A 16301-nucleotide genomic window follows, 5' to 3' on the forward strand; every position below is an offset into this window, starting at 1 on the left:
GAAGTGACAGTATAAGCGATATTAAAATGGCAGACACATTGTGGAAAAAATCAGGTAAATCCATGTGATGGAGAATCTTCTTCAAGAGGTCCCGTTTTTACACCATTATTCAAGAAGGTGGGTCAACATCTCCCTACACAGACCTGCCCCCTGCCTTCCAATAGCTTGGAGATGAGGTTAGTGACTCTGCTACAGATGTAGATCACTGGAGCATAGAGAATAAAAACAGTAAACCAATACATGACCAGGTGTTCAAGTGTGTATATCAAAGGTACATGCAACTAAACAGTTTTTCATTTTCCATCTGACCTTGGGGCTTTATACGGGAGGGAGGGGGAAAGTGTAAGCTCTGCTTAGTATTTTGAGAGCTTTAGAAAAATAGGTCCATCTCAGAGTCTATCCTATCCACTTGCTCTCAGATTCATGCATGAGCTGTGGGAAAAATTACTTTTTTAATTAATTTCTTCATCTCCCCCATTTGTGCAAAGTGCTTTAGCAGACTTTCTTATATCTCATAGGAAAGCCAAAAAGCTTTCTTTAAATTGTCTGATACATATTGAAGAGTTTATAGAACAAACCTGTAAATTCAGTGACAGCTTAATTTCCATGGTGAAGCTGGGTCAGCTAAACCCTCAACTGTCATCAGCTTAGTTCCCTGGTGTCTCTTAGATTTGGGTCGCGTCTTTTCATTTTTATAGATTTTTTTCTCTTACCTCTATGAGTTTTAGGGGGCAGACTTTTTTCCTTTCCAAGTTATTACTTCCTTATTCTAATGTAGGCACTGCTTCTGACCCTTTCATTCCATTCTTGTCAGCATTCACAGCATGAAATGTGATTCTCTTATTACTTAATTCCTTCCTTTCCTCACACCCATTTCCACTTCTATTTTCCCATCTTCTTTCATTTTGCCCTCACATATTTTTCACTTTGCAGTTTCCCTTATTGTTGTACGCTCTACATGAGAGAGCCAAATCGAACCCCACAGTTAAAAATAGTTTCTGACATTATTTGTGATTCCTAAGATGTAGTCTCGCCAATAACCTTTTCTCATCTGATTTCCATCTCACATGCTGACAGTGCTCCAGTCTTGTTTTCTGGTTATCCCATTACATAGTGCTTTCCCTTGCATTTAGTGGAAACTTGCAAGTAATGGTTCTGTTTGGATAGCACAGCCTAGTCATCATTTACAATTTTATGGAATTGGAAAGGCAAGGGGAGGAAAGGCATGGGGCTTAAGTTCTTGTTTAAAATGAAAAGCACTAATTAACTATTTTGGTAATAGGTTGAATCACTACTCATCAGCATGCTACACTAGAGCCATCTTTGTGATCTAGAGTAACATATCATATGACAAAACAATTTTTTTTCTTACCAAGGGAGAAAGCTGTGTTCACTATGGAGGAGTAATGCCTTTTAAATTCAGTCTTGAAGAGGCAAACTCAATTGACCACCCAATGGTATAAAATTTCAGGAGAAAATCATCACAAATAAATGCATAGGAAGTAACCTAAGAATTCATTGACTGTATTTATTGTTTCTACTATAAATCTATATATATTCACAGTCAGTAATCATGCACAGCCTCTAACATGTGTGTGTTTGTCTTGCGTGTGTGTGTGTCTGTGTGTTTTAGCTATGCTCTGAAAACATCCTACACGTCGCTAAATTCATATAAGCCACAATGCCCAGAAGGCTAAATGATTGCCTATTAGCATTGATCATTTGAGGACATAAAAATAAATTTCTGGCACAAATAATACCACTTTCCTTTTGCATTCTAAGAACCTTATATTCAAGAGTAAATTTGCCTTACCTCTATTTGTGTCAATTGACATTGTAAAGTACATCTGAGAATACAGTATACCATATAATTGAGAGCTGGACCATCATAATAGATGCTGTGTGAGCTCTTTGAGGAAATGAAAAGGTAATGGAATTCTGGTTCTTGGCAGTAGGTAACGACTGTCCTTTGTTCTCTTCTGCAAAGGCATGCCATCATATTCTAGTTGATTTCCCCTGTATGTTTCTTTAGGTAAGTCAGTAATTTCAGAGAAGCCAAATATATATTGCTTTTGAGGAACGCAATTTGGCTATTGGGGCCAGAGTATAGTTCTTGGGTTCTGTTCAGCTGACTTTACTAAAAGATATGCTATTTTTCCATAACTTGGATAGTGCCACATAATTTTCTTTTCCTTTCCTGTTCTTGACAGGTGCATGAGGCAGTCCCGTGTTACAGTGAGTGCAATCAGTATTCCTGGGTTGTAGAACACTGGTCTCCATGCAAAATCCACAATGAGCTGAGGTCCCTGCGCTGTGGAGGAGGAATGCAGTCTAGGAAAATCAGGTGTGTAGAAATGGAGACACTGGGGAAATGTGGCAGTGGAATTTATATATTTTTATACAAACAACAGTGTTGCTTATCCAAGTACACTCTGATTTTCACACAATATCCTCTGGCTTTTGGTCATCTTTAAGTATCCCTGGAAGTATATGTGCCTTGAGCTTCCATGTATATTGTGGGATTACATCTGCATTGCAGCCACAATCCTTAACATTTCCTGCAAATGATATCAGTGGAAAAACCAACTGCATGGAGCACGCCCGCATCCCTGCAGTGATACATGGCCATCACTGCTAACAAATTAGGTGATTCTGACTGTGATGCCATGTCTCTCTTTTGCTCTGTGTTAGTAAAATTGATGGGCATTATCTTAATTTTGGATGTCAGTACATTGAAAGGTCAATTTAAGGCCTTTAATAATTTCCACTATTAGCCTTGGAAACTAATATGAGAATACCTATGAACAGTAATGATATATTTTAATATAAAAAGAACACAGCTCTGAAAGAATTTAGTGAATGCTCAGTTATTTACTGAGGGAGTTTGTTTAACATTTTTGTTTGGTAAATATAGCAGTGGTGCAAAGGAAACAGCTGGCCTGAGTTCATCGAAAAAGTCTATTTAGAAATGATTTGGGAAGAAAGAAGGATAATTTTATTACCAACTGAGGAAAATGGCAATAAATGTTAGAGAATGAATAAGCAAAAGCCAAAATATTAATCGTAAACAATGATTTAGTATGTAAAATCAAGAAGAAAACCCAGTGTGGTCAACTGTTCAGTTGCATGAGCATAGTGTATCATTTTGCTAGATTTAGGAAGTTCCATTTCAAGTGGACACACGGTGCCCAAAGCAGGTAACTCCCTATCAAGTTATCTATGAAGTCAGTTGCCAAGGCAGAGCTTACTTCTATGTGTTTATTGTTATTCAACACCAGTGAACTTACTTGATTCAGTAATTCAATACCCACCAATTCTGAGTCTTAACCTAGTCCCAATGTTGCAAAATCACTGGTAAGCATGTTGGAATAAATAGCTGCTAGCACAATTGTAGAGGTGCTCCTGATCACCAACCCAGGCAAAGGGCTAATAGACAAATCATCTTTCCTTCCCTTTGTTCACTGCCTGTTCCCCTGGGGGCTAGTTGCTCAGGCTGCCAAACTTGGGCATCTACCTCTTTTTCTTCAAAATCTGTGTCTTTTTTTTTTTTTGACATCTTTGTTGTAATATACTTACATTACAGTGGTGTGTTAGTTTCTGCTATAACAAACTGAATCAGTTATACATATACATATGTTCCCATATCTCTTCCCTCTTGCGTCTCCCTCCCTCCCACCCTTTCTATCCCACCCCTCTAGGTGGTCACAAACCACCGAGCTGATCTCCCTGTTCTATGCGGCTGCTTCCCACTAGCTATTTTACGTTTGGTAGTGTATATATGTCCATGCCACTCTCTCACTTTGTCCCAGCTTACCCTTCCCCCTCCCCATATCCTCAAGTCCATTCTCTAGTAGGTCTGTGTCTTTATTCCCATCTTACCCCTAGGTTCTTCATGACATTTTTTTTTCCTTAGATTCCATATACATGTGTTAGCATATGGTAAATCTGTGTCTCTTACGTCCTATTTTCTCATGGCTTTGAGAAATGATTGACCAGGCTAGCTTATCAAGTAATATGTGTAAATGAGCTGTGGCACTTCTCACTCTCATCCCAGCCAGGCCTCTTAGCAGTATTAAAGCAAAGTCTCAGGAGAGAAAGGAAAGCTTTAAGAGAATAAATTGCTAGTGGCAGAATTGTGGCAGGTTGATTGAGGAAAAACACACTTGAACAAGAGGGCCTTTAAGCCATACCTCTCAGCTCAAATGGATGAAGCCTTATATAATAAAAATAACACAACTACTAGATATGTGTTATGGGCTGAATTGTATCCCCCCCCTCCCCGACCCAAATCTATGTATTGAAGTCCTAACCCGCAGTACCTCAAAATGTGGCTGTATTTGGAGACAGGGTCTTTAAAGATGTAATTAATGTTAAATGAGATCACTGGGGCAGGCTCTAATCCAATCTGACTGATGTCCTTATAAGAAGAGGAGATTAGGACATAGACACACACAGAGGAAAAAACCATGTGAAAATACAGGTAGAAGGTGGCTATCTACAAGTCAAAGGAGAGAGCCCTCAGAAGAAACCAACCCTGCCAACACATTGATCTCAGACTTTCAGCCTCAAGCCTTACATGCATGTTGTTTAAGCCACTCAGTCTGTGATATTTTGTTATGGCAGCCCTAGCTAACTAATGCAAACTCACTGTGTTACACACTTTATATATATCTGAAGCAGGTTTTCCAGACATCTTGCATTCCAAACCATTTTTGGCCTTAATAAAATGGTGTTATAATGAATGAAACAGTTTATCCGTTTATCTTTCGTGAAACCTCCAAACTAGAGGACATCTTCATGGTTCATACATGACAGCAATCATTTATGAATTCAAAAAGTATTTATGAATATTTGCCTTCTATGTATCAGGCACTGGGGATACAAAAGTGAACAAAACAAGTTACTGTCCTCAAAGAACTTAGAGCAGCAGAGAAAAAAATAAATGCATAAAATACTATATAATGGAATGTCTTTGCTATGAAATGCCAAGAAGAAAAGTAAAATTGGATTGGTGTGATGGAGCCTTCTGTTTTGGAGAGGCTGGTCAGCAAAATATTTAAGCAGAGACCTGAAAAATGTGAGAGACTTGAATGAATGTAAAGATCTATATTAAGAGAATTCCAAGGGGAAGGAGTTCCAAAGCAGGAAACTTCTTGGCTTGTTATAACAAGATGGATTACACCACGTCCCATATGGCTGGTGCCAGTACTCAAATTGTATAGTCTTCTAAAATAAGGTTAAAGTATATTTTTCTAACAGCATCATGAAGCTATGGGAGGTTTGTGACAGAGTGAATGACATGCTCTTATTTACGTTTGAAAAGGACCTTGCTAGATGGAGTATGGAGAAGGAATTTTGGGGTATGTAAGCAGCAGCAGGGATGAAGGTTTGAATGACATCCCAGAATTCCAGGTGAGAGAGACTGATGGTTAGACAGGTTTTGTACAAGTGAAGGTGGTGAGGTGGTCACATTTGGACTGTATCTGGAAGGTACAGATGAAAGGATTTGCTTATAAAGTGATTGTAGAATGTGGAAGAAAGAGAAGTATCACAGATGATTGCTAGGGTTTAGGGCCTGAGCAATCATGAGAATGGTGGTGCCATTTGTTGAGATGAGAAATATTAGAAGCAAATTTGAGAGAGAAAATCAAAAGCTAGCTTTTGAACACAATAAATTTGAGATATTAGCTTTCCAACTGAGAAGGCTTGGAGTGACAGATTGGAGTTCAGAGAGTAATGGCGGTATAAATTAGGCATCAGCTATAAATCTGATATATATTGATAAGAAAGAAAGAAATTTCACCCTGGGGAACACAGATATTCATAGATTAGAGCAAAGGGAAAGATCTTACAAATGAGACTGGGAAAGAGCCAGTCAACTAGAAGGAAAACCAAGAAAATGGGAAGATGAGAGTTTTTCAAAAAAGAAAGAGTAATCAGTTGTTTCAAATGGTTCTGAGAGGTTTACTAAGATAAGAATTGGCTATTGAGTTTGGCGAAGGGGACTCTGTTGATGATCTTGATATGAGTTTTCTCTGGAATGATAGTAAAAGTGTGATTAAAGTAAGTCCAAGAGGTGATAATGGAGGAAGAGGAGGGAGGGCGTGGAGATAGAAAATATACACATGCTTTAAAGCAGTTTTGTAATGAGCCTGAGTGCAAATGAAGGTGATGATCAAAGGGAGATATGGCAAGGAAATTGATGATGCAGGATATGTAACTACAGGGGCATTTTCATTTGGGAACACCTTCAATTTCAGTCTTTTAAGTCTTTACTCTTCTGCTTGTCAGGACCCCTAGAAGACTCTCTTCTTAAATCACATGTGAAATAGATAATCCTAGCAATCAGTATTTGGGAAACCCAATGAAAAAAGGCTGATGTGGTAGACAGAATGATGGCTCCCAAAGATATCCACATTCTAACCCCTGAAATCTGTGAATATGTTACCTTAAATAGCAAAAGATTCTTCACAGATGTGATTAAGTTAAAGATCTTGAGATGGAAAGATTAGATTGTCCTGGATCCTCTGGATGGGAACATTTTATTCACCAGTGTCCTTAAAAGTGGATGAGGAGATGGGAAAGGAAAAACAGAAAATGTGACTAAAGAAGCAAGACCCAGAGAGATACAAGGCTGCTGACTTTGAAAACAGAGAAAGGGGCCATGGCCCCAAGGCATGTGGGTGGCTTCCAGAACATGAAAGAGGTAAGGAGACGATTCTCCTCTAGAGCCTCCAGAAAGGAATGCAGCTCTGCCAGAGCACTGACGTTAGCCTAGTGAGTTCCACGTTGGATTCCTATACTACAAAACTGAAAAATAATAAATGTGCATTGTTTAAGTCACTAAGGTAGTAGTCATTTTTTTCAATATGTTAACTTCTCCTTAAACCCTGTTTTCAATATGATGTTCCCATCCTTAATTGGGCCATGTGTTCTCTAATCCAAAGACCTGTTTTGTGAACCTCTCCAGATAATAAACCTTCAATTACCTGCAGGGGCAGGGCTGGGGCCATCACCTAGCTCTGGGAATTGGGGAATTGGGATTTGAGAGCTTAGGTACTTCTTAAACACACTTTCAATAAATCCTCCAGTTTTTCTACCTCACCTTCATTCACATTTCCAAAGGTGAATTCCTGAATTTTCCATGTGTTCTGATGTGTAAATGGAGTTACTTTCCTTCTTTTCCTTTGAAGGCTTAGTAATCAGCTTTCTTGGTGTACTATGTCAGTTACCACTAGCCCATCTGTTTTCCGTTGTTGCCTTTGTCCTCTCCCATGTTCTTTGTCCTTGTACGATACTGCCTTACCCTCCCTCCTTTGTTTTGTTTTGTTAGTCTTTTTGTAATAAATTCCTTTACTATTGTCTTTGTGGCTTATTGGGAGTGAACAAAGACTAATGCATATGTTCAACTGGACACCATTGTCCAGAAGTATTACTTCTTCTTTTTCAGTGAACTCATAAAAGAACATCAGTTGAGAGTGTGCAGGCAAGAAGGCAAGCAATTTTCAGCTTTTAAGTTTGCCCAGGGAAAGACATTAAAGCCATTTCATGGTCCCTCCTTCCACTATTGACTATTACCACAAAAGAAATTCAAGTCCATAGATGACTCTGTACTTTGCCTCCCTATATTAGAAGGCATGACATTTTCTCTCCTTTTACCATTCTCTGTTAACCTGCTTTATACAATATCTAAAATTTTATTACTTAGCACCTCATAAAGTTTATTTTATTTTGCACCAGCTGATATACTACTTTGCAGTTTTCCTGAATCAAAAAAAAATATGTTTGTATAAAAGAAACTCTGAATGTATAGGATAATTCATTCCAGCATAGCATGATTTGGGGAGCACCAAAAGCTCTCCAGTGCAGCCCTCTTAAAATGCTTATTCCTTGGCTGTGGCTTTGTGTCAGAAATTACCAGATCAGTAAATGGCACCATTTAGCTCATCATCATTGTCATTTTCACCTTTACTTTGATCATTATCACTGGAAGAAGAAGGGATCTTGTCCCTATTTGTTTGTTTTCAGTTCTGTACCCCAGCACCCAAGTAAGGGCATGGTGCAGAGTAAACCGCTCAAAATATTTATGAAATGAATCATTATTAATAAATATCTTTGTTTCCCAACACCTAGCAAAAGAGGCTTATATATAGCAAGTCTTTATTAAACATTTTTGAGAAAATAATTTAAATATGAACTTCTAATTGGGATATAATATAAATGCAGAGAAATGCCCACAGCATAGGGTGCAGCTCCATGAATTTTCACAATATAAACTCACCTGTGTAACCAACCCAGAGGCCAAGACACAAAGTATTACCAGGACTACCTAGGCCCCTATGTATCAACCAGTCCACCAAGCATAACTGCTATTCTGTCTTCTGACACCATAGATGAGTACTGCCTATTTCTTAACTTTCTATGAATGGAACCATGCAGACTATACTCTTTTGTGTCCAGCTTCTTTTGTTCAACATTATGGTTGTGAGCTCCATTCATGCTCTTTCATGCAACAGTAGTTTATGAATTCTCATTACTTTATAGCATTTAATTCAATGAGTTTATCACAATATATTTCTCTATTTTACTGTGGCTGACTAAATATTGTAGATATTCTACTGTTGATTCTAGTTTGGTTGATTATAAATAGTGGTGCTATGAACATTTTCAGGCAGGTTTTTTTTTGGGGGGATGGTCCACATTTGTACACATTTCTCTTGTGTATATAAATAGAAGTGAAATTGTTGAGTTACATAGTATATATATGTTTAGTTTTAGCAGATACTGCCAACTAGTTTGCCAAAGCATTTATGCTCCAGCCAGCAGAGTGAGAAGAGCTACAATTGCTCCACATTCTTGCCAGCCCTTGATATTTTCCATGTTTTTGATTTAAGCCATTCTGGTGGGTATATAGTAGTATAACACTTTGGTTTTAATTTGATTAAATCAATAGCATGATTATTTATCTCATCTTAATCAGCACTTATCTCAGAGCAATTATAATATGTGCATCTATATAGCATGTGCTCAATTGCTGCATGAAAATGCTTGCTAATTGCCCTTTGGTTTATGATACGAAAATTCCTTACTGAAATGCAGAAAATACCTGAAAGAAAAATATGTTCAATTATTTTTTGCATTGCTTTGCTATGACCTTAATTGTACTAAACAAAAACTAAGGAAGCTTAGATGCTCTGAAAGAGAAGTCTAGGAAAGGTCTAAGAGAGTCACGGGAACTGTGAAAGGTCCATCAAAGTGATGGATTTATTCAGAGGAGAGTCTTCAAGATTTGTTACAATTAAAAAAATAATTCTCTCTGTACTGGGACCTGAGTAAATATATTGTAGATAGTTCTATTTAGATGGAGAGTTCTTCAAAGATGACAATTGTCCCTTGTCTTCTGCTTTGCCGAATAAAGGGTTCTGCCCTGAGTTATCACTCAATAAAGCTGGACTGGCTGAGAAAGGATTTTTTTTCCTGGTTTCTCTGCTGGTCTTATTTTATGTTTAACTATCTCTGAGGGGTAAGTAATTATGACACATCACAGCTATTTTAAATTTACTCCCCACTGTTTTAAGCGATCAAGCTATCTTGTGATCTTGCTTTGCAGATGCGTAAATGCTGCCGATGGTGAAGGGGGAACAGTGGATAACAGCCTTTGCAACCAGGATGAAATTCCCTCAGAAACCCAGTCTTGCTCTCTTCTGTGTCCCAGTGAATGTGTCATGTCTGAGTGGGGACCTTGGAGCAAATGCCCACAGGTAATTTCTTTTCCCTTGTCAATTGCCTAATCCTCCAGGGCTGCCATCACTTTTGTTCTCTGCACTTTCACAGTGCTGCTCTCCAAAGCATTCTTCTCATAACATGGGAAAATAATTTTGCCTAAGAAAGAAAAAAAAATTTCAGCAAGTGAAACTGAGCAATTTAAAATGCCAGTGCTTCTTTTAAGGCCTTTATCCTGGGAACACGAACAAGGAAAATGAGCCTGTAATGATCACACTAGGATTCGAATGCACGCCCATTGTTAAAGGGGCTTCTTTGGTACCAAAATGATCCTCATTATAATCTGTTGGTTCTAATCCATTTTTGCCCTTGCAGAATCAATATATCTTAGTAGCCTAACTCCACTGTGTGATTTAGCTTCCGTTAGTGATGATCTGTTTTTGCCTTGTGCTGTTTTCCCAAAATGAGGTGTTCTTTTGCCATGTTCTTCTTCCAAAGCTGACCAAAAAAAAAAACACACTTTTTTAAAAGTCTAAAGCACTTGCCTTTTTCCTCTTTTTTTTTCAAAAAAAAATGGAAGCATAACAGGAGTATGGCAAAATATTCTTCAAGTAGCATGGTTCAACTTAATAATCTCAGAAGATAACGTTGGATATTTTAGACTTAACCTTTCTGCCTAAAAAGCTAAAAAAGAAAATGAGGATGAGGAACATATTATATGGCTCCAAATGTTGGGAAGGAAAGAATTAGGATACTTTGATTTCAGTGGTGATACTCACAGTTTATGGGGAGATTGTGGAAAATCTTTGTATGAAAATGGAAAATATTTTTTTTAATTTTATTGAAGTGTAGTTGATTTACAATGTTGTGTTAATTTCTTCTGTACAGAAAAGTGACTCAGTTACACATATATATATTTTTTTCATATTCTTTTCCATTATGGTTTGTCACGGGATATTGAATATATTTCCCTATGCTATACGGTAGAACCTTGTGGTTTATGCATCCTATATGTAACAGTTTGCCTTTGCTAATCCCAAACTCCTAATCAATCCCTCCCCAGTCCCCCTCCCCCTTGGCAACTACAGGTCTATTCTCTATATCTGTGAATCTGTTTTTGTTTCACAGATATGTTGATTTGTATCATATTTTAGATTCCACATATAAGTGACCATATCGTATTTGTCTTTCTCTTTCTGACTTACTTTGCTTAGTATGATCATCTCTAGGTCCATCCATGTTGCTACAAATGGCATTATTTCATTCTTTTTGATGGCTGAGTAATATTGTATTGTATATATATACCATATCTTCTTTATCCATTCTTCTGTTGATGGACATATAGATTGTTTCCATGTCTTGGCTATTGTAAATAGTGCTGCTATGAACATAGGGGTGCATGTATCTTTTCAAATTATAGTTTTATCTGGGTATATGCCCAGGAATGGGATTTTTGGATCATATGGCAACTCTGTATTTTTAGTTTTTTGAGGAACCTCCATACTGTTTTCCACAGTAGCTGCACCAATTTACATTCCCACCAACAGTGTAGGTGAGCTCCCTTTCCTCCACACCCTCTCCAGCATTTGTTATTTGTAGACTTTTTAATGTTGGCCATTCTGACCGGTGTGAGGTGGTAACTCATTGTAGTTTTGATGTTCATTTCTGTATTAATTAGTGGTGTTGAGCATCTTTTCATGTGCCTATTTGCTGCCTGTATGTCTTCTTTGGAGAAATGTCTAGGTCTTCTGCCCATTTTTTTGATTAGGTTGTTTGTTTTGTTGTTGTTGAGTTGTATGAGCCATTAGTATATTTTGGAAATTAAGCCCTTGTCAGCTGCATTGTTTGCAAATATTGTCTCCCATTCCACATTCTGTAGGTTGTCTTTTCACTTTGTTTATGGTTACCTTTGCTGTGTAAAAGCTTGTAAGTTTGATTGGGTCCCATTTGTTTATTTTTGTTTTAATTTCTATTGCCTTGAGAGAGTAACCTAATAAAACTTCAGCATGATTTACATCAGAGAATGTTTTGCCTGGAAAATATTTTTGAAATTAGTTAATACCTTATATTTTCAGTTTTTAATTGTTGATTCCTTATTAATTATTGCAAATTTTTCTTTGATGTTTCTATAATTCTATTCCTGAAAGAGATTTTCCTTGTTCTTTGGGGATAGGACAATACAGTATTAAGATAAAGAGGCACCAATAAAGGATAATTTGTAGGAGTGGAATGCTCGTCCCGCTAAGTCACTTATTTTGTGTATAACTTGAATATAATGGAAGTTCACATTTCATGAGCACTTATTTTGTGCAAGGCATGTGTAAGAATGATTCCCTTTAGCTCTTGCAATAATCCTACTAAGTACATACTGTTACAAGTCCCATTGGACAACTGAAGAAACTGATTCTCAGAAAGGCTAAGTAGCTTTCACAAAGTTTCACATTTACTAAGTGACGGAGCTGGGGATGAGCTGTATTCTGTCTGATGGAGCCAGTGCCTTTGATCTCAAATTCTTGGCTCACTTATCTTAGAAGAATTAAGGTAGGTTTAGACTCATTACTTCTCTTTAAGATGCAACATTTATTTTAAGAACAAAGCTAGTTGTTTGAGCTGTCTGTATGATTATTCCATGAGTGAGGACATACATTCACACTTTAGAAAGTGTGGCAACATATACTCTTTATTAATCAACTTGCAGAAGAATTAGCAACCTGAAGAAGTTTAATTAATTAGAGAGGTCTTTATCTTCCTCACTTCTTTTTTTCTAATTTGCTCACAGAAGACTCCATCAAGTTGTAATCACTTTGCCATGAAAACGTTGCCCCCTTAAGTCAAGGTATCTGGCCACTGAGCTAACATATTTGTCTTGGGAGCATTTTATACAATGTTGTGATGGTCCTGGCATTCTGTGCTTGCTTCTTCAGGTTTCTTGGAGGCAATTTTCTTTAAGGTCTGCTTCTCTAAACATAATCACTTTATTTTTGGAGTGTTTAGAAATTGCAGCTAGAGAAAATATTTTAACTTCCTTTCATGTGTCTGGAAGATGACACAGACAGTTACTTGCCTGTCAGCATGAAGTGAGAAGGTTGTTTTTTAAACTGCTTATATTCCTTCTTCGTTACATAGTAATAATAATAGCTCTGAGAACAACAACAATACTGTCATTGAGCACATCTTATGTAACTGACACCGTGCTGAAGTTTCATAACTACACTTTGCTAAGATGTCAGAACACTTATCTATGGTCGCTCAGGTCTATCCGACCACAATGGCCTCGTTCTTTCTCAGATGCACACTGCTCTCAAGTGTAAATAAAGACTTTAGAATGGGGAAAACAAAAAAAGGTAATCAGGACTCATGCCTGATTGTTTTCTCTATCTCCAGATATATTGCATCACTTTAATAAATTGCAGCATCTTGGCATAATGCCCCAACATCATGGGTACTTAAGAGGTGCTTGATGGTGATCATGGTCATGATTATAGCAAAGTTAGCAAGCTGGATCTGCGTGCCTGAAGTTTAATTAGCACTTCAATGTGCATTTCCTGAGAAAAAAGGAAACAATTATTGTATAATTGTGCGGATTCATGGATTCTAAATATTGGCCATTATTTTACCAAGTTCTCCTTGATAGTCTGCAGTGTGACATATGTTAATGAAACCAATTCACTGTTATTTTTTCTTCTTCTTTTTCTCCCCAGGACAGTTCTTTAGAGCCAAATGCATAAACAAACAAAAAAAATAAGTTCCAAAAAACCCCACCAATATTTCTGAGACAGAAATATGTTTCTGTTATATATCCACAAAATGCTCTGAAATTTATATTTTGATTTAGCTATAAAAACATTATTTATTGTGACATAAGCTTAATAATGTTTTTAAACATGGTTAAGTAAATCGATTTGGCAGTTAATGAAAAGAAACTCAGCAAAACCAATTAACTAATTAAAACTATTTCTTGAATTCCTGTATGTGTCCTACCGTCTGAGGCCAAACATGTCTACCAGACTATCAGTGCATCGAGGCGTTTACAGCTCTCAGTATCTTTTATAAATACATACTGTATAGGTGCAGCAAAGGATTCAGTAGTCACACTGAATAAGTGCTCCCTAATAAGATGGTAGGCACTGTATAAACTAACTAAAAATAGACTTTTCTAACCTCTGGGTCCGTGATTTTCACACAGATCCTCTGCCCCAGCCCGGAAATTCCGAGTCAGCATGCCTGGGGTGGTTCCCATGAATTTCCATGTCTAACAACTTTCCAGGGGATGCTGATTCTGCTATTCTGGAGACACCTTTCCACTCACAAGGCTCTTGGTCATTACCTCTAAGTCATGTTCTTTCTCAATCTCATTTGAATTACAATTTTTTGCATAATTCTACTTATTCATTTTTGGGGGAACTGGCACTTTTAAAATTTATTTTCTTCCACGTTGATTGAGGTATAATGTATAAGTTTAGGGTATACAGCATAATGATTTGACTTATATACATTGTGAAATGATTACGGCAGTATGTTTAGTGAACATCCATCATCTCATATACATAGAAAATTAAAGAAATAGAAAAAAATTTCCTCTTGTGATGAGAACTCTTAGGATTACTCTCTTAACAACTTTCACATGTAACAGACAGCCATATTAATTACACGCATCATGTTGTACATTACATCCCTAGTACATACTTACCTTATAACTGGAAGTTTGTACCTCTTGACTGTCTTCCTCCAGTTCCCTCTCCCCCCACCCCCGCCTCTGCTAACCACAAAACTGATCTCTTTCTCTATGAGTTTGTTTGTTTTTGAAGTATAATTGACCTACAACACTATGTAAGTTCCTGTCACACAACATGCTTTGTTGAATACTGAATAAGCACCTAGCATTATGTGGAAACTTAGCTTATATTTATAGATGCTTTCCACCTGCCAGACAATGTACTTAGCACTTTATTATTTCACTTAATCTGCATAATGTGAGTATGAAATAGATACTGTTATCCCCACAATGTATAGATGAGGAAACTGAGTCTCAGAGAAATTAGTAACCTCTTGCTTTTAAAGAGCAGGAAGAGGCACAGTGACTAGATAAGCACAGGAGACCATATACCCTCCTACCCACTGCAAAAGAAATAGAAGCCACACTTCCTGTAAACTTGTAGTCTCCTTTTGTGGTTTACTTGGTTATTATATTTGTGAAGGAAGATATTTCTAAATTTAACAGTCTACTTCATTTGAATAGTTTGCCAAAGAAGGAAAGGAAGGGAGTCATGACAGAGGGTGCGAGCTAATGCCCTGAAATACTTGCTGGCTATGTGATTGTAGCCAAGTTACTTGTACTTCTGAGTTGTAGGTTCCTTATCAGAAAAATAAGGATAATTACAGCTGTTTTTCCAGATTGCTTAAGGATTAGAGATAATATCTATAAAATGAATAGCACAGGGTATTACCTAATACAAGTTTGTTTAAAAAAAAAAAAGAGGAGGTGGGAGGAGAAGGAGGAAGAAGAAGAAGAAGCAAATCACAGTTCCCCCTTACATTGTTTATAATGTCAGGAAACAGAAGACAGCTGTACATTTTCTAAGGCATACGGGAAATATCCCTTCCCCCACACAAAATGAGTTAACACTTGGTCTTACAGAAATAAAATGTCACCTTCTTTGCTGAAAAATAACTTATGCCTAATTTAATAGTGGTCCTCAAAAGCAAGGCATCCGAATGACAACTCTGAATGGATGGGTTGCTGCACGTACAGTAACTGCCAACCACCAACTATAACGAAGAGGAAACAAGACAAAGGCATTAAAAATTGTAATGGGACCATTTTAACTGTCCTGGGAAGAACTGGAGACTGTAAATGGATCAAGCAGAAACAAACACAATTCAAAGCAGAATTTGAAGAAAATGGAAAACTATGTGTTTCACTTATTTTCATGTTCTGGTTTTTTTCTTGTTCCCATAAGATACACACACACACACACATCAATATATATGTATATTTTTTGACTCCAATATGCTCACTTCTGTAGAAAGCTTTAATGTGAAAGGAAGCTTCTGGAGTTATACATATAAAACCTTTTGAAATAATGTTCACTCTCTACAGGCATGCATGTATAAGTACACATGTGTATGTATATACATATATGTATAAGTACATATATGTATATATTTAATAGTTCATTGTTTATTACCCAATATTCCTCTTTAATCTACCTAATGTTTTTCCAGTTTTTATTCCTTATCCTTCATACTTCAAAATTATGCTGATGAGTATTCACAGAATCTTCAGGAAAGGTTTATAAATTTCTGAATTCACAAACTGCTCAGCCCCTGACACATCTGAAGGAATACATGGTTGTCTTTATTTATGATACCAACCCCAACAGAAAATCTCCATTGAGTATTAAAGAGTTCCTATTTATGATTCTCCTTGGAGGCTTGACAAAGAAATTTCTTAAACAATTGTATTGATAAGAAGCAGCAAGGAGGGTCTTGGAGATGAATTTCCAAGCTGCTGTATACTTTCCAGAAGGAAGCCTTCACAAACCCTCTCCAGAAAGATGACTTAAGTTTAGCAAACG

The 16301-nt window shown here is 37.1% G+C and overlaps 1 protein-coding gene across 1 annotated transcript in view; it reads left to right on the plus strand.

Annotated features, from left to right (window-relative positions):
- The window catches only part of THSD7B (thrombospondin type 1 domain containing 7B), a gene marked incomplete at its 5' end in the record, with an annotated part of 807803 nt that overhangs the window by 703190 nt on the left and 88312 nt on the right, over positions 1-16301 (plus strand). The window contains 2 exons of the mRNA XM_082630042.1: positions 2211-2344; positions 9611-9761. Coding sequence (XP_082486168.1) covers positions 2211-2344; positions 9611-9761 — 285 coding nt within the window. The remainder of the gene's footprint in view (positions 1-2210; positions 2345-9610; positions 9762-16301) is intronic.

This window comes from Mesoplodon mirus (assembly GCF_964341445.2).
Source record: "Mesoplodon mirus genome assembly, chromosome: 8".
NCBI lineage: Eukaryota > Metazoa > Chordata > Mammalia > Artiodactyla > Ziphiidae > Mesoplodon > Mesoplodon mirus.